At 48.2% G+C, this 17,436-nt stretch overlaps 1 protein-coding gene across 3 annotated transcripts in view; it reads right to left on the minus strand.

Annotated features, from left to right (window-relative positions):
• The window catches only part of RNLS (renalase, FAD dependent amine oxidase), a 53,096-nt gene that overhangs the window by 12,886 nt on the left and 22,774 nt on the right, over nt 1-17,436 (minus strand). Inside the window, exon 5 of one of the 3 annotated variants that reach the window (XM_069018861.1) lies at nt 7,091-8,036. The exons of the other annotated variants lie outside the window; for them this stretch is intronic. Within the exon in view, the coding sequence (XP_068874962.1) occupies nt 7,411-8,036 (626 nt within the window). The 3' untranslated portion in view covers nt 7,091-7,410. Of the gene's footprint in view, nt 1-7,090; nt 8,037-17,436 lie in introns of those variants that run through there. 3 annotated transcript variants of the gene reach the window in all.

The following is a 17,436-nucleotide window of genomic DNA, read 5'->3' on the forward strand; positions in this document are numbered from 1 at the left end:
GAGAGCTGCTGCTGAACACATCAAGCACAGCAGAGGGGACAGACCTCAACCAGAAACCCCCTCCTGGCCCCTCTCAGGAAGGAGCTGTGCCCAGCTGGGCACATCCATCACCACCGGGCCCCTTTCTCACAGCCACCACAAACAATCACAAGGTATTGCACATTCTTGCTGTGCTTCAGAAGGGTACAGAAGTCCTATAAACAAGCAAATAGGAAGCTGTAGCATCCCATCTAAAACACTATTCTCTGTCCAGGTTACTCTGGCTACTCATTTTCCCCTGGGGAAAGGAAAATAAACGAGACCTCCTCCAGCCTGTGGAGCAAATTCCCTGTGATGGAGCTGAGCTTCCCTGCTCCTCAGGGTGGCAATTTGCTTCAGGTTTATTACAGGGAGCCCTTGAGCAGGTCTGACCTTCACAACACTCAGTGCTGCCAAAGCTGAGGTGGCCAGTTGGCTCTGAAGTACCTCGTTTGAGATTTCACATGTCATTATGGAGCTGTCTCCACAAGCTGTAAAGCTTCAGAAGGTGTTAGGGGTCATGGGATGGATGCTGGACAGCAGGGAGGGGATCGAGGATAAGCTGTGATTTTGTCAGGTGTAAATAGACACCCACACGTGGAGCTAGGCCGGGGAGTGATGAGGGAGGTACAGGAAGGAAGGGCACGAGCCGAGCTGAGCAGCCCAGGAGAGGGGAGAAGAGGGGAGGCAGGCAGCTCCAGGGCTGTGACTGCCCAGGCCAAAGGGCTGTAAACAGCCAGGGCAGCTCGTTCACAGCGGCCAGGGAAGGAACAGCTTCGGGAAGAAGCGACTTTTCCAAGCCTGGAGGAGATGGGATAACAGCCAGGCTGAGGACAGCCTGCAGGTGTTTTGGGGACAGTGACAGGCTGCTCACCTGGAGAGATGTGAACCCCAGACACACTGAGGAGCTCACACAGTCACAGAACCACTGAGGCTGGAAAAGCCCTCCCAGCCCATGGAGTCCAACCTCTGCCCGATGCCCACCTTGTCCCCAGCCCAGAGCACTGAGTGCCACCTCCAGCCCTTCCTTGGACACCTCCAGGCATGGGCACTCCAAAGCTCCCTGGGCAGCCCCTGCCAAGGCCTGAGCACCCTTTCTGTGAAAAAAGGTTCCTCCAGACTCAGCCCTGCCCTGTCCCAGGTAAACCAGAGCTAGGAGGGAACCGGCTGGGTAGAAACAGGAGGACTCATGGCCAGGCTCAGGCTCTGGGCAGCTGCACCAGGTCCTTGGGGCCGTGTCAGGGCATCCCTGGGCACGAGGATCCCCCACCACACAGGGCCCCATCACAGGGCTGCTTCCCTGCGGCTGGCTGGGGTTTTCTGTGCCCCAGCTGAGCCTCCGGTCTCTTTCTGACCACACCATAAACCAGAACCGACTAAAACCCATCATCCCAAACAGTCAGCTTTATACCCCAAAATTTAAAAGTGTGTTAGTTCAGTTACTGACGTGTGTTTGCTAACTAATTTCCTTCACTACTGCTTAGGTTCTTAAAAAAATAATGTCTCTAGTTCACTGGGTTCTAAGCAGCTGCACATTTACCAAACCAAGGAAGTTTTTATAGCTTGAGAAGACAGGCAAGACAGTGACGTCAAATTTGAAATCCAGCAAAAAAAAAAGCTGAGCTATATGCAAAAACAAAGCTAAGAGTTGTAAGATTGAGGTTTTTCCCCTGCTCCATCCATTATGCATTTCAGCAAGGCCAACAAGTTGATCTAAGGACATGGAGAGAACCTTCATTTTGAATTTCCATACTTTTATTGGTTTAAATGAAAACCAGACTGTTGTTTTAACGCTGGGTATGAAACCACAAAATAACTATTAATTTTTCCCCTTCCAACAAAAACGGTTAAGATGATTTTAATAACATTTTGGAAAAAAAACACACCAACCCTAGCTTTCAGAACACAGGATTGCCCAGCATACAACCGTAGTGATATTTTTAAAGCAATGCATGAAGACATGAAAATCTTGTATTTTCCACTGCAAGACTCAGCTACAGCTGCACTGCGAGTGCCACTGAAGTGAGTGTCCTCTGGAGATTTCATCACATCAAAGCAAAGGGCCATGTATACTTTATTTGCTGTTTCTCCAGACACTGACAGCAGAGTGGATTACTTATCTGTAGCACTCAATAAATACAGCCAGGGCCTTTTATCTGCCGTTCCAGGGCTTTAATGTCACCTCGCTGCCTCACTCGTGCTGTGGGAAGGAGAGGACCCAGAGATCCCATTAGGGCCAGCAGGACAGAGGAGAGCCAAGGCTGGAGCTGGCAGGCTGGGAGCACGGGCACCTCGCCATCCAGGAGGGAGCCCAGCCTCCCACCACAGAGCCAGGGAGGCAAAAATAAACCCAGCTGCTCCGACGGCCAAGAACCGACTGGGGCCATCAAGGCTCAATCCTGGACTTTTACTCTTCTGCCAGAAAGTGCAGGAGGAGATTGCAATGTCATGGAATCACAGACTGGTTTGGGTTGGAAGGGACCTTAAAAATCATCTCTTTCCACCCCCTGCCATGGGCAGGGACACCTTCCACCGTCCCAGGCTGCTCCAAGCCCTGACGTCCAGCCTGGCCTTGGGCACTGCCAGGGATCCAGGGGCAGCCCCAGCTGCTCTGGGCACCCTGTGCCAGGGCCTGCCCACCCTCCCAGGGAACAATTCCTTCCCCATATCCCATCTATCCCTGCCCTCTGGCAGTTTGAAGACACCTTTCTCTGCAGAGAGGCACTGCAGGAGTGTACACCTGGATCCCTCACCACCAGCCTGTGGCAGTTCTCAGAGGCTCCAGCAAGGGCTGGGCTCCCAACTGCGCTTTTGGGCAAGCAGAGATGGGCAAGAGCCACGATGGACAGTGCAGGACTCAGGCTGCTGGGGGCAGGGAGAAACCATGTCAGGACTGCAGGGAAAAACAGATGCTGCGATGTGAGATGTATTCAAAACAACGCTTGTTTTGGAAAGTTTCACTATTGCTAATTCAGTACTGCTGAAAGCTTGCGGAGACTTATCTCCCCTTGAGGCCACCACATGACATCAGAGCTTAGCCTGGCCACCTGTACCCAGCTCTTGCATGACCACAAGGGTGTGTGGGCAAACTTGGGCAAAGAAACTGAGATCCTGGTTTGAAAGACTGCCAGGGGTGAGAGGGAAAACCCTGACTTTGTTTCACCAGCCAGGGTTGCCGAGTGGCACAGGGGATTTTGCATCCCAATGATCAGCAGCTCCAGGAAAAGGTAACAAACAGCCAGAACTACCCTGTGCTTTAGTGCACAGCAGCTACTGCCTAATATGTTCCAAACCACTTACTGAGGTATTGCCAAGGTGACTGTAAATCTAGAGATAAACAGATGCGACCAGCCACCGAAGCAGCAAGGAAAAAACCCCTTTAGCAGTACTTTTAAGGAATGAAAGTGCAGTTAAAACTGCAAAATAAGAGCATGCTGGACTTTTTATTTCAGGAGAAGATTGCTCTTTTTAGTCTTAACCTCTGCTACTGTAAACTTCTTATTCTTCTAATAACTCATCAGCTTCAGCTTTGGTGGGAATACCATTAGAGCCTGGCCTGAACTTTGTGACTTTGTCACTGCCCAGCCACCCTGCAGCTTTCAGGACCTGAAGCCCTCCACCTTCTTAATTTTTTCCCATACTTTATCTCAGTGAGCACCCGCCTCTCTCACAGCTATGCCCTCAGTAACCCCACCACTGACCCTTGTGCCCCAAAAGGCTTTGTGATTTCTTTGTACTGCTTTGCTTAAGACTTTACTTGCAGCATCCCCAGGCATCCCTCAGACACTGCTGGTGACAGGGCATCGGCGAGTGCCCAGTGACCACCGCTACTCTAAAAGCTAAGAAGGAAACTGTGGTTAAACGGCTACAAAGATATTTTTAGCTCAGGTATCAAGTTAAGGGATCTCAAGAGATTCACCCAGCAGAATGGGCAGCTCAGACAGTATCTGCAGGGGCCGTTTATGATCACAGCTGCCGCAGCTCTGCTCGGGAGGTGGCTTACTCAGGTTGGCACATCATCCCGACCTTCACACAACGAAGCCTCCTCGGATGGCCACCTCTCCTTCCTCAGCAGGCTGGCAGGGACCTCTCCCACTGCTCTCCAGAGCCAGGAGCTGCTGCCCTGAGCTCTCCAGCTGCGTGGGGACAAAGCACAGGCCTTGCAGGCCACCCCCTCAGCAGAGTGACCATGCCACTGGCCCTCTGCCACCGCGCTGACCGCTTCAAGATGCAGCCTGTTCCTGCTGCTGCTCTGCGTAGGAGGGAGCAGAGGTTATGAGAAAGGCTTCGGTTTTCAGTCCAGCTTCCTTATCAAACAGCTCAGAAGGGTTTTTTTTTTTAAAAAGGCAGCATAACAGTTAAAGACAGCCATGGCTGTGTCTGCACTGAAAGGGTCACTAAACACAGGTATCTGTTGTGATATTCTCCCCACTGCTGGGATAATCCATCGCTCGCTCACCCGTGTGTGTGCGTGCAACAATAAGGACTTGAATAATTACTTCAAATCACTGCAGCCCTGGCTCACTTGGCACAAAGCTTCCTTATCTGAAGTCTGTGGCACGTGAAGGAAAGGCATATTCAGAAACGTAGATGATGAAGTGGAAAAGAGATGCTGGGGGAAAAAAAGGCAGCACAATTTAAGTTTTTTATGAAGTTTATGATTTTGAGAACAAAGCCTGGATCACTGTCCACCAGCTGCTCTTGATGAGATTATTAGGAATTCAAAGAATCACAGGAGAGTTGGGGTTGAAGGGACCTCTGGAGATCATCCAGTCCAACCCTTGCCAAGGCAGGGTCACCTGACACAGGAGCACTTCCAGGTGGGTTTGGGATGTCTCCAGAGAGGGAGACCCCACACCCTCCCTGGGCAGCTGTGCCAGGGCTCTGCCACCCGCCAGGGAAAGAAGATCTTCCTCATGTTGAGCTGAAACTTGTGTTTAACTTTATGGCCACTGCTCCTTGTCCTCAGTATTTCACTCAGTGTTACACTAAAACCTGGTATTTTCACAAGAAACATTTGCACCCATCTCCTGCAGCACTGCACATGTTCAAGTGAACCTTTGAACCAACAGAGAAATGGAACTACAGCTTTTCTAGAGCAGGGGGCAAAGCTGGCACAGGGGCTGAGAGCCACCCACTCTTGTCTCCTGGAGGAAGGACAGAGAGGAGGAGGGATGAGGAACCAGGGGAGATGCTCCATGGGATCTCTGCCAAACACTTCTACACTTGACTCATACTTTTTACCAAAAAAAAACCCCTCTCATCCAAAGCAATAATATTTTCTGTTACTTTTAATAGTCAATTCAATTCTTTAAATTTGGCAAACCTCTGTCCTCCATCCCCAGTGCCACAGTTTATTTTTACCCTGCATTACACACAGCCAAGGAGCTCCACGCTGCTCTCTTCAGCCAGCGTGCTCACTCTCAGGTGGGTTTAATGCAGGTGCTGCCATTAGGTTCACATTTTCTTCTATTTCTACTAATGAAAAAAATAACTTTACAGCCCGGTTGTTGGGAGGACTGAGTTGTGAGGGCAGAAGCTGACTCTCAAGCCCAAACAGAAAGACTCAAAAAGAATCTGGCACTGCAATGCCCACAGAGCACAGCGCGGAAATGCCGCTCGCCGCGGGTTACTGCATCCATGGTTTTGATCCAGAGTCAATGGCACTCGAAAATATGAACCTCTGCTAAGCTTCCACCCCGGGAAGAACAGGATATGACATTTACACACAAGTAAAACTACAGGAGAAGACAATAACTGAGTGTTTTTCACCATCCAAAGCCTCCCTGTGGTTACAGCACAACCTGCCTGGGGAAAGGAAGCCAGTCCTGTCGTGGTTCAAAGTGCCCACATTTCAGCTGGGAAATTTCTTCCAGCTTCGTCTGGCTGTGGAGCCACCAGCACAGAGTATCTCCTTCCAGCAAGGAGTTAAGATCCCCAGAACTTTCCAGGAGATTTTGGACATGCCTGAAATCAGATCCACTTAGAAAGAACCTCAAGAAATGAGTCAGTAAAGGCCAAATTAGAAATAAAATGCACGTGTCCTCTCCAGTTCCTGCTCTGCAAGCGTTTAGAGGGAGATGCAGATTATACACATGGCAGGCCATCATGTCACTCTGATCCAGTTTCCATACTGAAACCCATTTTTAGTGTGTTATTCTCACAGAGCCCACTAGTTCCTACGGCTGGCACTGCTGTGGACAGAAACTGAAGAGATCTTCGAGAAAATCTGATTTATTCAGGGATCTCTGCATAGATTTAAGACCTTACCTTTTGAGGTAAGAGGCTTGGAAAAGTTTGGCTATAAAAAAATAAATCTCATTGTCACATCTCCCCCGGATTAATTTGCAAATTAATTTGCAAAAGTTACTCTGTAACTTGATGTAGGAAGGAAGCTCTTCTAAGTCCTCTGTAATGACACGGCACAGCAGGAAGATGAAGCTGGATTAATTTGCAAATTAAGCTTCCTTCCTACATCAAGTTATGAAGTACTACACGCAGTTCTGGTACTCTCTGGTGCCAAAATGTAAAAGCTCATTACTTACATAATCACCATCATAAAACATTTAGCAAATAACTTATTCACCTACTGTACACAGCATTGAGCTGAATAATAAAGCCAAGAGGATTTATTTCCTTTAAATATTACACCAGTTGCTGAAATAGCATTAAAAGCTTTTCAAGGCAGCGAAGCAAGAGGTTGGATTGTTGCTCCGTGCTGTGACTCAGGCAGAAGAAACACATAAATAAATTGAATTAGATCTGCCTGGTGCTTGTGGCTTCTGGGCTGCAGCTCCTCGTGGAAGACCCTAACGACCTGTAGGGCTGGGACACAGCAACTGGGAGTGTCCCACAGGGTCCCAGTAAAGACAGACTGCTGGAAACACTTCCCTGTTTCCCAACTCAGGTCAGCCCCTGTGAAGCAGGACCAGGCAGTGCAATGCAGATTTACAATATCAGACACCAAAGCTATTTCCATTTAAATAAGTACTGGAGGAAAATGCTTTCAGGCATTAATTATTGAGGAAGGATTCAGCTGGCCTCTGGAAATTTCCACTTAAGATATTAACATATTTTATTCTCTTTTTAAAGTGCATCTGGTTCATTACCAGGAGCATGCAGAAGGAAGGAATACAGGGTAGAGCTGCGCACATCAAAAAGTCACAGGAACAGCATTCAACTTTGGAAAGAACCCCCCTGGGGTGACTTTTAGGGGATTTTGTTTTGCTCCTCCATTCAGGCCAGACTAATAGTATTACCTCTATTTGGACCTCTGCCTTTTAAAAAATTTTCTGAGTCACTCCAAAGAGCCTCACTGGGCTTTCCAGTGCCAGTGCACTCCTAACACAACGCAGCCATCCCTTCCAGGCTGAGGAATCCCAGGCCACTGAGTCAGTCCTTGCCGAGAAGTCGCTCTGTGCCCCTGGCCGTGCACTCTGCGGGCACCTCTGGAGCCTCTGGAACGCTGCACCCACAGCTGCATGGCACCTCTGGAGCCTCTGGAACACTGCACCCACAGCTGCATGGCACCTCTGGAGCCTCTGGAACGCTGCACCCACAGCTGCATGGCACCTCTGGAACACTGCACCCACAGCTGCATGGCACCTCTGGAGCCTCTGGAACAGTGCACCCACAGCTGCATGGCACCTCTGGAGCCTCTGGCACAGTGCACCCACAGATGCATGGCACCTCTGGAGCCTCTGGAACGCTGCACCCACAGCTGCATGGCACCTCTGGAACACTGCACCCACAGCTGCATGGCACCTCTGGAACACTGCACACACAGCTGCATGGCACCGCTGGAGCCTCTGGAATGCTGCACCCACAGCTGCAAGGCACCTCTGGAACACTGCACCCACAGCTGCATGGGCACCTCTGGAGCCCCTGGAATGCTGCACACACAGCTGCATGGCACCTCTGGAGCCCCTGGAACGCTGCACACACAGATGCATGGCACCTCTGGAGCCTCTTGAATGCTGCACCCACAGCTGCATGGCACCTCTGGAGCCCCTGGAACGCTGCACACACAGATGCATGGCACCTCTGGAGCCCCTGAAATGCTGCACCCACAGCTGCATGGCACCTCTGGAGCCTCTGGCACAGTGCACCCACAGATGCATGGCACCTCTGGAGTCCCTGAAATGCTGCACCCACAGCTGCATGGCACCTCTGGAGCCTCTGGCACAGTGCACCCACAGATGCATGGCACCTCTGGAGCCCCTGAAATGCTGCACACACAGCTGCATGGCACCTCTGGCACGCTGCACGCACTGCAGGGGCTGCAGGCACACCAGGGTGGCCCCAGCACCCCCAGGGGCTGCACCAACAGCAGGAACCCCAGAGCAGCCCCAGAGGCCACTTCTGCCCCACCTCCTTTCCCTCCACGCTGACCTGCACCCCGGTCACCTTCCCAGGCACAGGTTTTCTAGTGCTCAAACCAAACCATGATGTGCTTCCCGCCGACGTTGTGGGAAGTGTCAATCACACTCCTCCTCCAACAGCAGAGCTGAAGTGGAAGGCACGGCCAAGCAGTGGTTTGCTGCCAGCCCCCCTCCCTGACAGTCCAGCTATGGTTCCCATATGGTTTTTACTGGTAAGGAAAGACTGTTAAATACTGGAGGGTCTGTCTGCTGCTTCACTTACTTAAGAAAAATGGTTGCTGGGGAGCTAAGTGACCTTAGACATCTGTAGGGAATTTCTGGATGTCTATTCTACTGCTAATTCTCAGTGCTAAGCTTTGTATTCTCAATTCATCATAAACAGCCTCCCTTTTTCAGTATTATTAATGACTGTGAGTTTCTATCTGTCACACAATTTAGCTTAAACACTTCCAGGCTGCTTGTCTTCGTTTCAGGGGTTTGGCCTGAAGTTGCCTCTGTATTTTACCATCCTCAGATGGGTCCTCTACCAGCTCTGCTCATTTCCACTCTCTCCTGATGAGGGCTTGGAGCACCCTGGGATAGTGGAAGGTGTCCCTGCCCATGGCAGGGGGATGGAATGGGATGAGTTTCAAGGTCTCTCCCAACTCCTTAATGTTCTATGATTCTGTGACAATCCTGAAGCCCCTCAGGAGAGCAGAGTTGCAGCAAGAAGATGTTTTTCCCCATTTGATAAAGTTCTGTCCAGTCCCTTGGATGGGTGAGCTGAACACTCAAAAAGTATCAAATCCTACTGCTCATGTCACCACCTGCTGTGGAATGTGACCCCTGAGTAAAAAGCAAAAGGATCAGGATGAGAAAGGGAGGAAAGGCACTGGCACAGAGACATGCCAGCGGTGCTAGAAAATTCATGACAAATCACACACAAACAGTTGCAAAAAAGAAAAAAAAAAGGACTAAATTATATTTGGAGGAAGTCTGTGATTTTCTACTGTTGGGAGAAATCCTCTCATCACGAGCTTAAACACTGAATCCATTTAAATGTAATTTAAACTCCCAATGAGGCTTTCAAGCCGGTGCTTCCAAAGGCATACAAATGATTTCAGAGGGGAAGCTCTCACCTCACTAAGACAACGCCAAGAGAACTGTGCTTGGTTTGGCAATACCTGTAAGACAAGCAGGAGGGAGCTGCAGAAGGTTTAAAGGGAAGAGAGTAGGGTATGAGGCAGAGAGGTGCTCAGAGAGGTGACGCAAGGCACAGACACTCATTTCCCTCCTCATCACCAGAGAAAACAAGTACTTGCTGAATACAGCCTGCCACAACTGTGCCTGTGCAAACACAGAACTCCACCACCTGGCACTAGAAGCTTTCTGATTGTCATCTTTTGCCTCATCACATCCAATAGCTCCCTTTGTGTCAGCCTTTAATTCACCCCAAACACTTTTTAAAAGCAGCCAGTAAATGTGCCTGTCTGCCTTACCAGTACTTCAGGGGGTTATGGGGAAGGAAATAAAGCCATAAAACTTCATTCTTTCAAGAGGAAAATACAGCTTTTCTGAAGAGAAAAGTGATTATGAAACCTAGTATCTAATGAGAAAGTTTATTTTTAGAAGGTTTCTGCACTGTAGTAATTAGTTCAGGAGAATTTGGGACACGCAGTTTCAGGAATCCTCATCCTGAGATAAAGCTACGTAACACTGGAGCATCACAGGGCTGGGGATCTTTGTCATCACGTCACAAACGTCTACAGATCCAAATCTGGATGGAATTTAAAGTTTAGCATCCATAATATCGTGCACAGGATGGTAATAAAAAAAATCAAATCCATTTGCTGTCATCTGAGAATCACCTAAGCACTCTTATAAAGCAAATCCTCTTGCTGGGGAAGAAGAATCTACTGGACAATGGAAAATGCCAGGACTTGACAACTGCCAGCCTAGACAGACGTTTCCTGCAGGAAGAAATTCTCATCCATCAGATCTTTTACAATTTACATGACTCTCATCCTCTCTAAAAACAGCCCTGATAAACCATTCCTTTTTTTAAACTCACACCAAGTTCTGCTGGGTTTAATATCAACCACCAGAACTGTGAAAAACACAATAAACCTCCTCACATAAATAAAGAGACCCAGGACATAAAATGCCACTTAGGATTACACATGCCACAGTGACACTATCCATAGACAGAGCACACATGAGATTCGGGGCTTTTGTTTTATTCTGGGTGGTTTTTAATCATATAGATCATGGCTACATTTCTTTCTGCGTTTTATTTCACTTTTTTTTGTTGTTTTTTCCCTGCAGCTGAATTAGTTCTGGACTTTCTGGGTCTTTCCTCCCAGAAGTTCTAATAAAGCAAGGACTGAAAAGCTGAAACAAACAGTTTTATCCTTTTACTATTTTTAGAAGCCCATTTGAATTCTTATGTGCATATTTCAGTAACTAAAAGGGCAAGGGAGAGGGGAAAACATAATTTGTGATGTGTTCCAGCACTGCAAACAGAAGAATCTGAAGTGGATACAAAGGGATAGGCAGGAGAGAAAAGGGAAGAAACTGGATAAAGGAGCAAGGAGATAAGCAGAAGGGCAGATGGGAATCAAGGCAGTAGGTACAGAGGGAAAATAACATTAAATACAAGGCCCTAGGACAGGAGGAAAAGACAGTGGAAAATACAGCAGAGTTAACAGATTTACAAACAAAAAAAAAAGTTTGGGGAAAACCAGTTTTCAAAAGGCAAGTGAAAGATGGATCAAGAGAAACCTGAAGTAAACGAGGAAAGCACAGAACTGGGGTTTCCAGAGAGAGGCAGACCAGAAGGAAGGCTCACAACTGAGATTAACAGACACTTCTGTGCATTCCCATGCCAGATGTTGTGTCTCCCTAAATTTAGAAGGAACAATGGGACGAATCCTTTTACTGAATTGGCAGGGTATTTTCTTTTCGATTACGCGGTTTAAGAATTAACGTTGCCTTGGCCACTGCTACATGTCTGAAAGTCTCTTTAAAGATTTCCACTGCAACTGCTGAAAAGAATCATCCAGAGAGCTGCTGTTCTCCTCCCAGATATGCTGTGTTTTATTTACTCTTCTGAACTGCAGAACCACAACAGATCTCTCGACCAAAAGTACCTTAAAAAGTTATTATACTCTGTAACTGAATGCTCTGCACCACCACCAGTCCCAAGCGAGTTCTGAGTTCATTCTACCTTTTCAGAAAAAGGCTGAGACAATAAACAACCCAACCTGAAAAATTATTCAGGCCCACCAGGAGACGAGAGATGCTAAAATACACTAAAAACACAGCAAATGCAGAAATTTTCAAGGCCAGCTTGGACAGGGCTGGGAGCAACCAGATCTGGTGGGAAGGTGCCCCTGTCCCATGGCAGAGGGTTGGAATGGGATGATTTTTAAGGTCCCTTCCAACACAAATCATTCTGTGGTTCCCTGATCCTATGAAATGGGTGAGGAGCTGCCAGTGGGTATTTTTAGTGGCTTCCTGCAGAGATTGGTAAGAAGCTTAAAAGTGTACAAACAGTTTGATTGCCAAAAAGTAAATGGCGATGGAAATTTGCTAATGGCACAAAGTCTGCCTGAGTGGGCAGCCCTGCACGATCTGTACCTTCCATGCAGGAAGCTGGAGTAGCAAGGAGGAGGAGAGCTTAAATTTGTGTACAATACTCATCAGATGCATCCTGAAATGACAAATTCTGACCTTAAAAAGGAGCTGGAAGAAAAAGATGCCCAAGAGATGGGATAACTAGGGCAGCTCAGCACTTCTCTAGAGAGAGAATTCCCATCACTAAAAGGATCAGCCAGCTCCAGAAAAACACTTCAAGAGGCAACAACTGGAAAGAAAAGTTTTCAAAAGCAGGCGGTTAACTAACAGGGGCTCCATCTTTGATGGTTTCTGCAAACCCCGACTGAATTTCTCTGGTGAAGTGCCAGAGGGGAACCTACACGAGCTTTACTGTCACCTGAGTGACCCGGCTCAACACAGAATGCGACGGACGGCCTGGGACACGTCAGGGAACAGACACTGATCAAACGTGTTGGATCGCTTTCAAACTTTAAACAATTTCTGAGACCTGTGCCAAGCCTCTCCTGTGATATTAGCAGCCTAGAGGGGCTCCAAGAGAGCTGCAGAGGGACTTTTCACGTGCGTATGGAGTGACAGGACAAGGGGGAATGGCCTTAAGTGAAGGCGGGAAGGTTACAATTAGATATTAGGCTTAGAGTAGCTATTAGGAAGTAGCTCTTTACTCTGGAGGCATGGGGGGAGCACCCTCTCTCCCTCACCCTCCTGCACCAGCCTGGATGTGAGCCAAGATCCAAACACAGCTTCCCCAGTTCCAGCCCTGGATCTAAGGCAGGCCAGTGCCACTCCCTTAACTGGCCCGTCAGCAGCGCTGGTTCTTCCCACGGCAAAGCCTGGAACGGGAAACACAGCGATCCATCGCCGATGTGCACACAGGGCCAGGACAGGAGGCAGGCACGGCGAGCTGGGGGCAGGACAGGCTGTGCAGGAGGCACTGGGAGCACTGGGAGCACTGGGAGCACTGCCATCTGCTGCAGGAGAGCCGCATGTCAGCGCTGGGACACAGCAGAACCGACCACCTACCTCCCAATTCCCTGGGTGAGCCCCTGAGCGTGGGGATGTGGGGCAGTGCTGGACTGGGCAGGGCTGAGTTTGAGGGCTGGACTCAGTGATCTCAGAGGGCTTTTCCAATCTGCGTGATTCTGTGACTGCTTTGTTAAATTGGCAGCACATCGACCTGCTGGAGAGAGGCCAGAGGAGGCTCCAGGATGAGCAGAGGGATGGAGCAGCTCTGCTGGGAAGGAAGGCTGGGAGAGCTGGGGTTGTTCAGCCTGGAGAGGAGAAGCTCCCAGGTGACTTCAGTGTGGCCTTGCAGGACCTGAAGGACCCAACAAGAAACATGGAGAGAGACTCTTTACAAGGGCTGGAGGGACAGGACACAGGGAATGGCTTCCCAGTGCCAGAGGGCAGGGATGGATGGGATTTTGGGAAGGAATTGTTCCCTGGGAGGGTGGGCAGGCCCTGGCACAGGGTGCCCAGAGCAGCTGGGGCTGCCCCTGGATCCCTGGCAGTGCCCAAGGCCAGGCTGGACATTGGGTTTTGGAGCAGCCTGGGACAGTGGAAGGTGTCCCTGCCCATGGCAGGGGTGGCACTGGATGGGCTTTAAGGTCCCTTCCAACCCAAACCATTCCATGATCATCAAACTTCAGCACATCCAGCTCCCAGGTCAGGCTTTGAAACTAAGCATGTTTGCCTTCTGATTTATTTTTTTCATTTCTTTCAGCTTCTCTCACTAGCAAATAAAACACAATATTTAATTTTTCAGACATGGTCAAAGCAGCTTAGAATTTAAGGTGACTCGTTAACTCTGGATTTAAAAAAAAAAACCAAACAAAACAAACCAAAACCAAAGCCCCCAGATGCTGCAGAATAAAACTGATACCACTGTAACCACATGAAAAATACTATCATGATAGCTGCAAAACAAGATTTCTAGTTTTGAATAGTTGCATGGTATAATCAAAGTTCTCTGACAAAAACTGCCAGAGAAAAAAACTCTTGCAGCCCCACTCTCAATCACCAGGATTGGAAACGACTTATTTTCGACAAATCCCTTCATTCTGTGGGACTTGGGCTTGTCACAGAGGCATCAGAAACCCATTAAGTGAGTGGTCTGGGCTTCCAGGGCATTAGGTCTCTTCCCTGGATCAAGTTGTGTCTGTCTAAATATAATCCAGAATAAGCAGCTAAACGTTATCACATTCACAGTAAATAACAGCAGAGCTTTTCAACTTAAATAGCCAAACCAAAATAGGAAACTTCTTCTGGAGGAATGAAGACACCAGGAAAATCTCATTGTGTTTCAGAGCATTCTGCTGAAATCCTGCTGGCACACGTTCTGGTCCTACAGAAACCTCTCAACAACCAGTTACTGAAGGGAAAATCAATTACAGCTCAGCCCCAAGATGCAGGGATTTTCTCACCTGACTAACCAGAAGCCAGAAAAAACCCAGGCCAACCAAAAAACCGAGTAACACAACAAAACAAGGGAAACCTGGCCAGTTATCTGGAAAAAAATTCTTCCCAAAAACCGTGTCCTGGTCTGCTCTGTTAGTTCATACATAATGCACTTCCCTCATTAAAAGATGTTATTCTAAGTTTCTGACTTTAGCCTTTGGCTGAGAACAGAGCACAGCAGGAGAAGTGTATCCTAAACGTGGGGAGAAGTCGCAGTTTTGCTTGGCATTAACACACTGTCCCTTCCTACCCTTGTGCTGATTTACAGGAAGGTTATTAACAGGCAGGAATCCTCTCTTCTGCTGCTGTCTGAAACCCATCAGGCACTAAAGCCCCAGCCCTAAGCAAGGCTTTTTGCTTCTCATCACACAGACAGGAAAATACATCAGTACTCAAATTACATCAAATTACAGAATGACCATAATGGATATTTCATGGTTAAAAATACCCTAAGCAACACAATCAACACCAGCCACTTCAACAGGCATTGTTTATAGGACTGCAAACTCTTCTTTTTATAAATAAAGGTTTCATCTATATGATCAAAGAAAGATTTCTTTGCAGCCATACTTTTAAAAAAGATAGTTTTTTAAGTTCAGGAAACACTTAAAGAACGAAGTTTTCCCAGTCCAAGTCCCAGCCTACAGCAGATTTTACAGTTGAGTAATAAACCCTTTTAAAATACGGTTTATTATGGAAATACTGTCAGAGCCCTAATTAAAGCAGGCGCCACAACAGTGGAGCTGCTGCTTACACAACAAACGGGCTCTGCAGAGCACACCAGGCACCCCTGACCTGGGCATGGAGGGCTTTTCCCCCATCCCACCCTTTCCAGTGGCACCCTGGGAATGGGATCACTGGAATATCCCGCTGCACTCCCCACGGAGCAGCACTGTGGGAGATGGAACAGCACCTGAGGAATTAAGCTCTCGTGTCAGCAATATTTCATGATTTTCATAAAGGGTGAAATCCTGGCCTCACCAAAGTCATTTCTGCCCACAGCTTCAGAGCCCAGGTTCTGCCCAAAGTATACCAGGGAACCACCTGCTCATTAGAAAAAAAAAAATAAAAAATGGAGGCTTTTAGAAAAACGATGCTTTATGACAAGAATTTGTTTTATGCAGGTAAAATGGGTCAAGAGTGAGAGAGTCTGGTGAATGCAAAAACCACCTCAGTGTCCCTCCATCCAAGAAATTGAGAATCTGCGTAAAACGCACTGAGGGCGCCTATTCCAAGCAGGAATGTTCCCAAAACCCAGAGCCTCCTGTCCTTCTGCAGCCCTCATTCCAGCGTGTGCACCATGTGTCTAGGTTTAATCCCACAGTTCCTTATCCCCAGGCAAACAGGATTCTTTCCCAGTCAATTATGTTAATTGCAAAAGAACTTGCCTGTCCCTGGGGAAACTGTGGGAAGATCCTGCGTGGCCACGCCAGGGATGCCGGCCACATCCTCAGTGTCACTGCGAGCTGCAGGGGAGGAGGGAGCAAAGGGGGCTTTGCTTTAAGGAACACGGGCTGTGCCAGGAGCCTGCTGTGAGGAAGAGGCTGAAGGTTCTTCGAATAGAGGGCGTTTGCTTAGTGGTTTTATTTCCAGGGTACAATGCAGGCACAGTCCGCCCTCAGTCTCTGTAAATGCCCCCATCACCAACTTCTTTTTGTACTTGGTCTTCCCCCCAGCAAAGCCCCTCAGGAACGTGCAGGACAGCAGGCACAGTATGGCAGGAGAAGCAGCCATGTAAAGCACACCTTCACGTGACTTAAAGCCGGGTTTATCCGGTGAAAGAAGCGCAGCGCTGCCACATGCAAGGAGCCCTGGTCAGAACACACGAAGGGTTTTGGAAACCACGCCTGCAGATGAAAAGCTGTGCTCTGTCCAGCCCACGCAGAGAAGGCCAAGGAACAACTTAATCCCACAGGGATTGCATAAGTCTGGGAAACAAACATTTGACAGAGGACTTTTCACTCCGGCCGACGCAAGCCTAGCAAGACCTACTGGCCAGCTAAATCTAGGCTTCTCTCAAGGCAGAATTTAAAGGGAGAGATAAATCAATCAAAGGCAAGGAATGGAAGACCTCTTGCCCTTCCCAAAAGCTGAAAAATCACAAGCCAGAGCAATTCCCCACGAAAACATACCAAGCATCCTTTGGCTCATCCATCACTGGAAGTGTTTATGCCAAGATTGGATGTTTCTCTCTAGATTGGCCTCAATTAAAACAGTCTGATGGCCTGCAGGGGACTGTTTTATCTGGTCAGAGCGGTCCCTCTGGGCTTTCTAATCTGTAATCTAATTTCCAATCATGGAACAGCACTGCTATGTGCTCTCCTTGGTTCCATCCTTGGAAGTGTCATGTGGTGCAGGATGTGGTAAATAAAAGCACATAGCACTTATTTTTAAAGCTGGCTGGGCTGAGATAGGGAGGAAGGACTATTTGTGGGTGGTTTAAATGAATGCACTATATTTAATTCATGGCATTCATCAGATGACACAGCAAGAGGCACACAACAAGGATCAAACAATTAAGATTTACTGAGAAAATGCAGTAATTCTACTTGTTTGGAACAGCTAAGGATGGCCTGCTCCTCAGTCAGCCACGAGATTTTTGTTTTCCATTCATCACTTTCCCCCCAAAGCCTGGCAGTGAAATACATATTTATTCACATTGGGTTTGGTGACATCATGTTTAAGAACATACCAGATCTCCCCGTCCCGCTGACAAATTCTGGCGTGTAAAACGGGAACAGAACTGAAGAAGTAACCCTGTCTGAGCACGGGCTCTCAGCACTGAACTGGTCTCAGCTGGCTTCCCACCACTTCGAATTCTTTGTGGATTTGCCAGAGTGGAGGTGGCCAAGTGGCTCTTCCTTCTACCTGCCCCACAATGCCAGGCCACTCAAAAAGTTTGGTTAGATTTTTATGATAAAATAATAATAATAAATCTACCTGGCCCAAGAATGCTTTTTTGTTTTCTTTCTCATGAGTGCCCTAT

This window comes from Aphelocoma coerulescens, chromosome 6, assembly GCF_041296385.1.
Source record: "Aphelocoma coerulescens isolate FSJ_1873_10779 chromosome 6, UR_Acoe_1.0, whole genome shotgun sequence".
Classification (NCBI taxonomy): domain Eukaryota; kingdom Metazoa; phylum Chordata; class Aves; order Passeriformes; family Corvidae; genus Aphelocoma; species Aphelocoma coerulescens.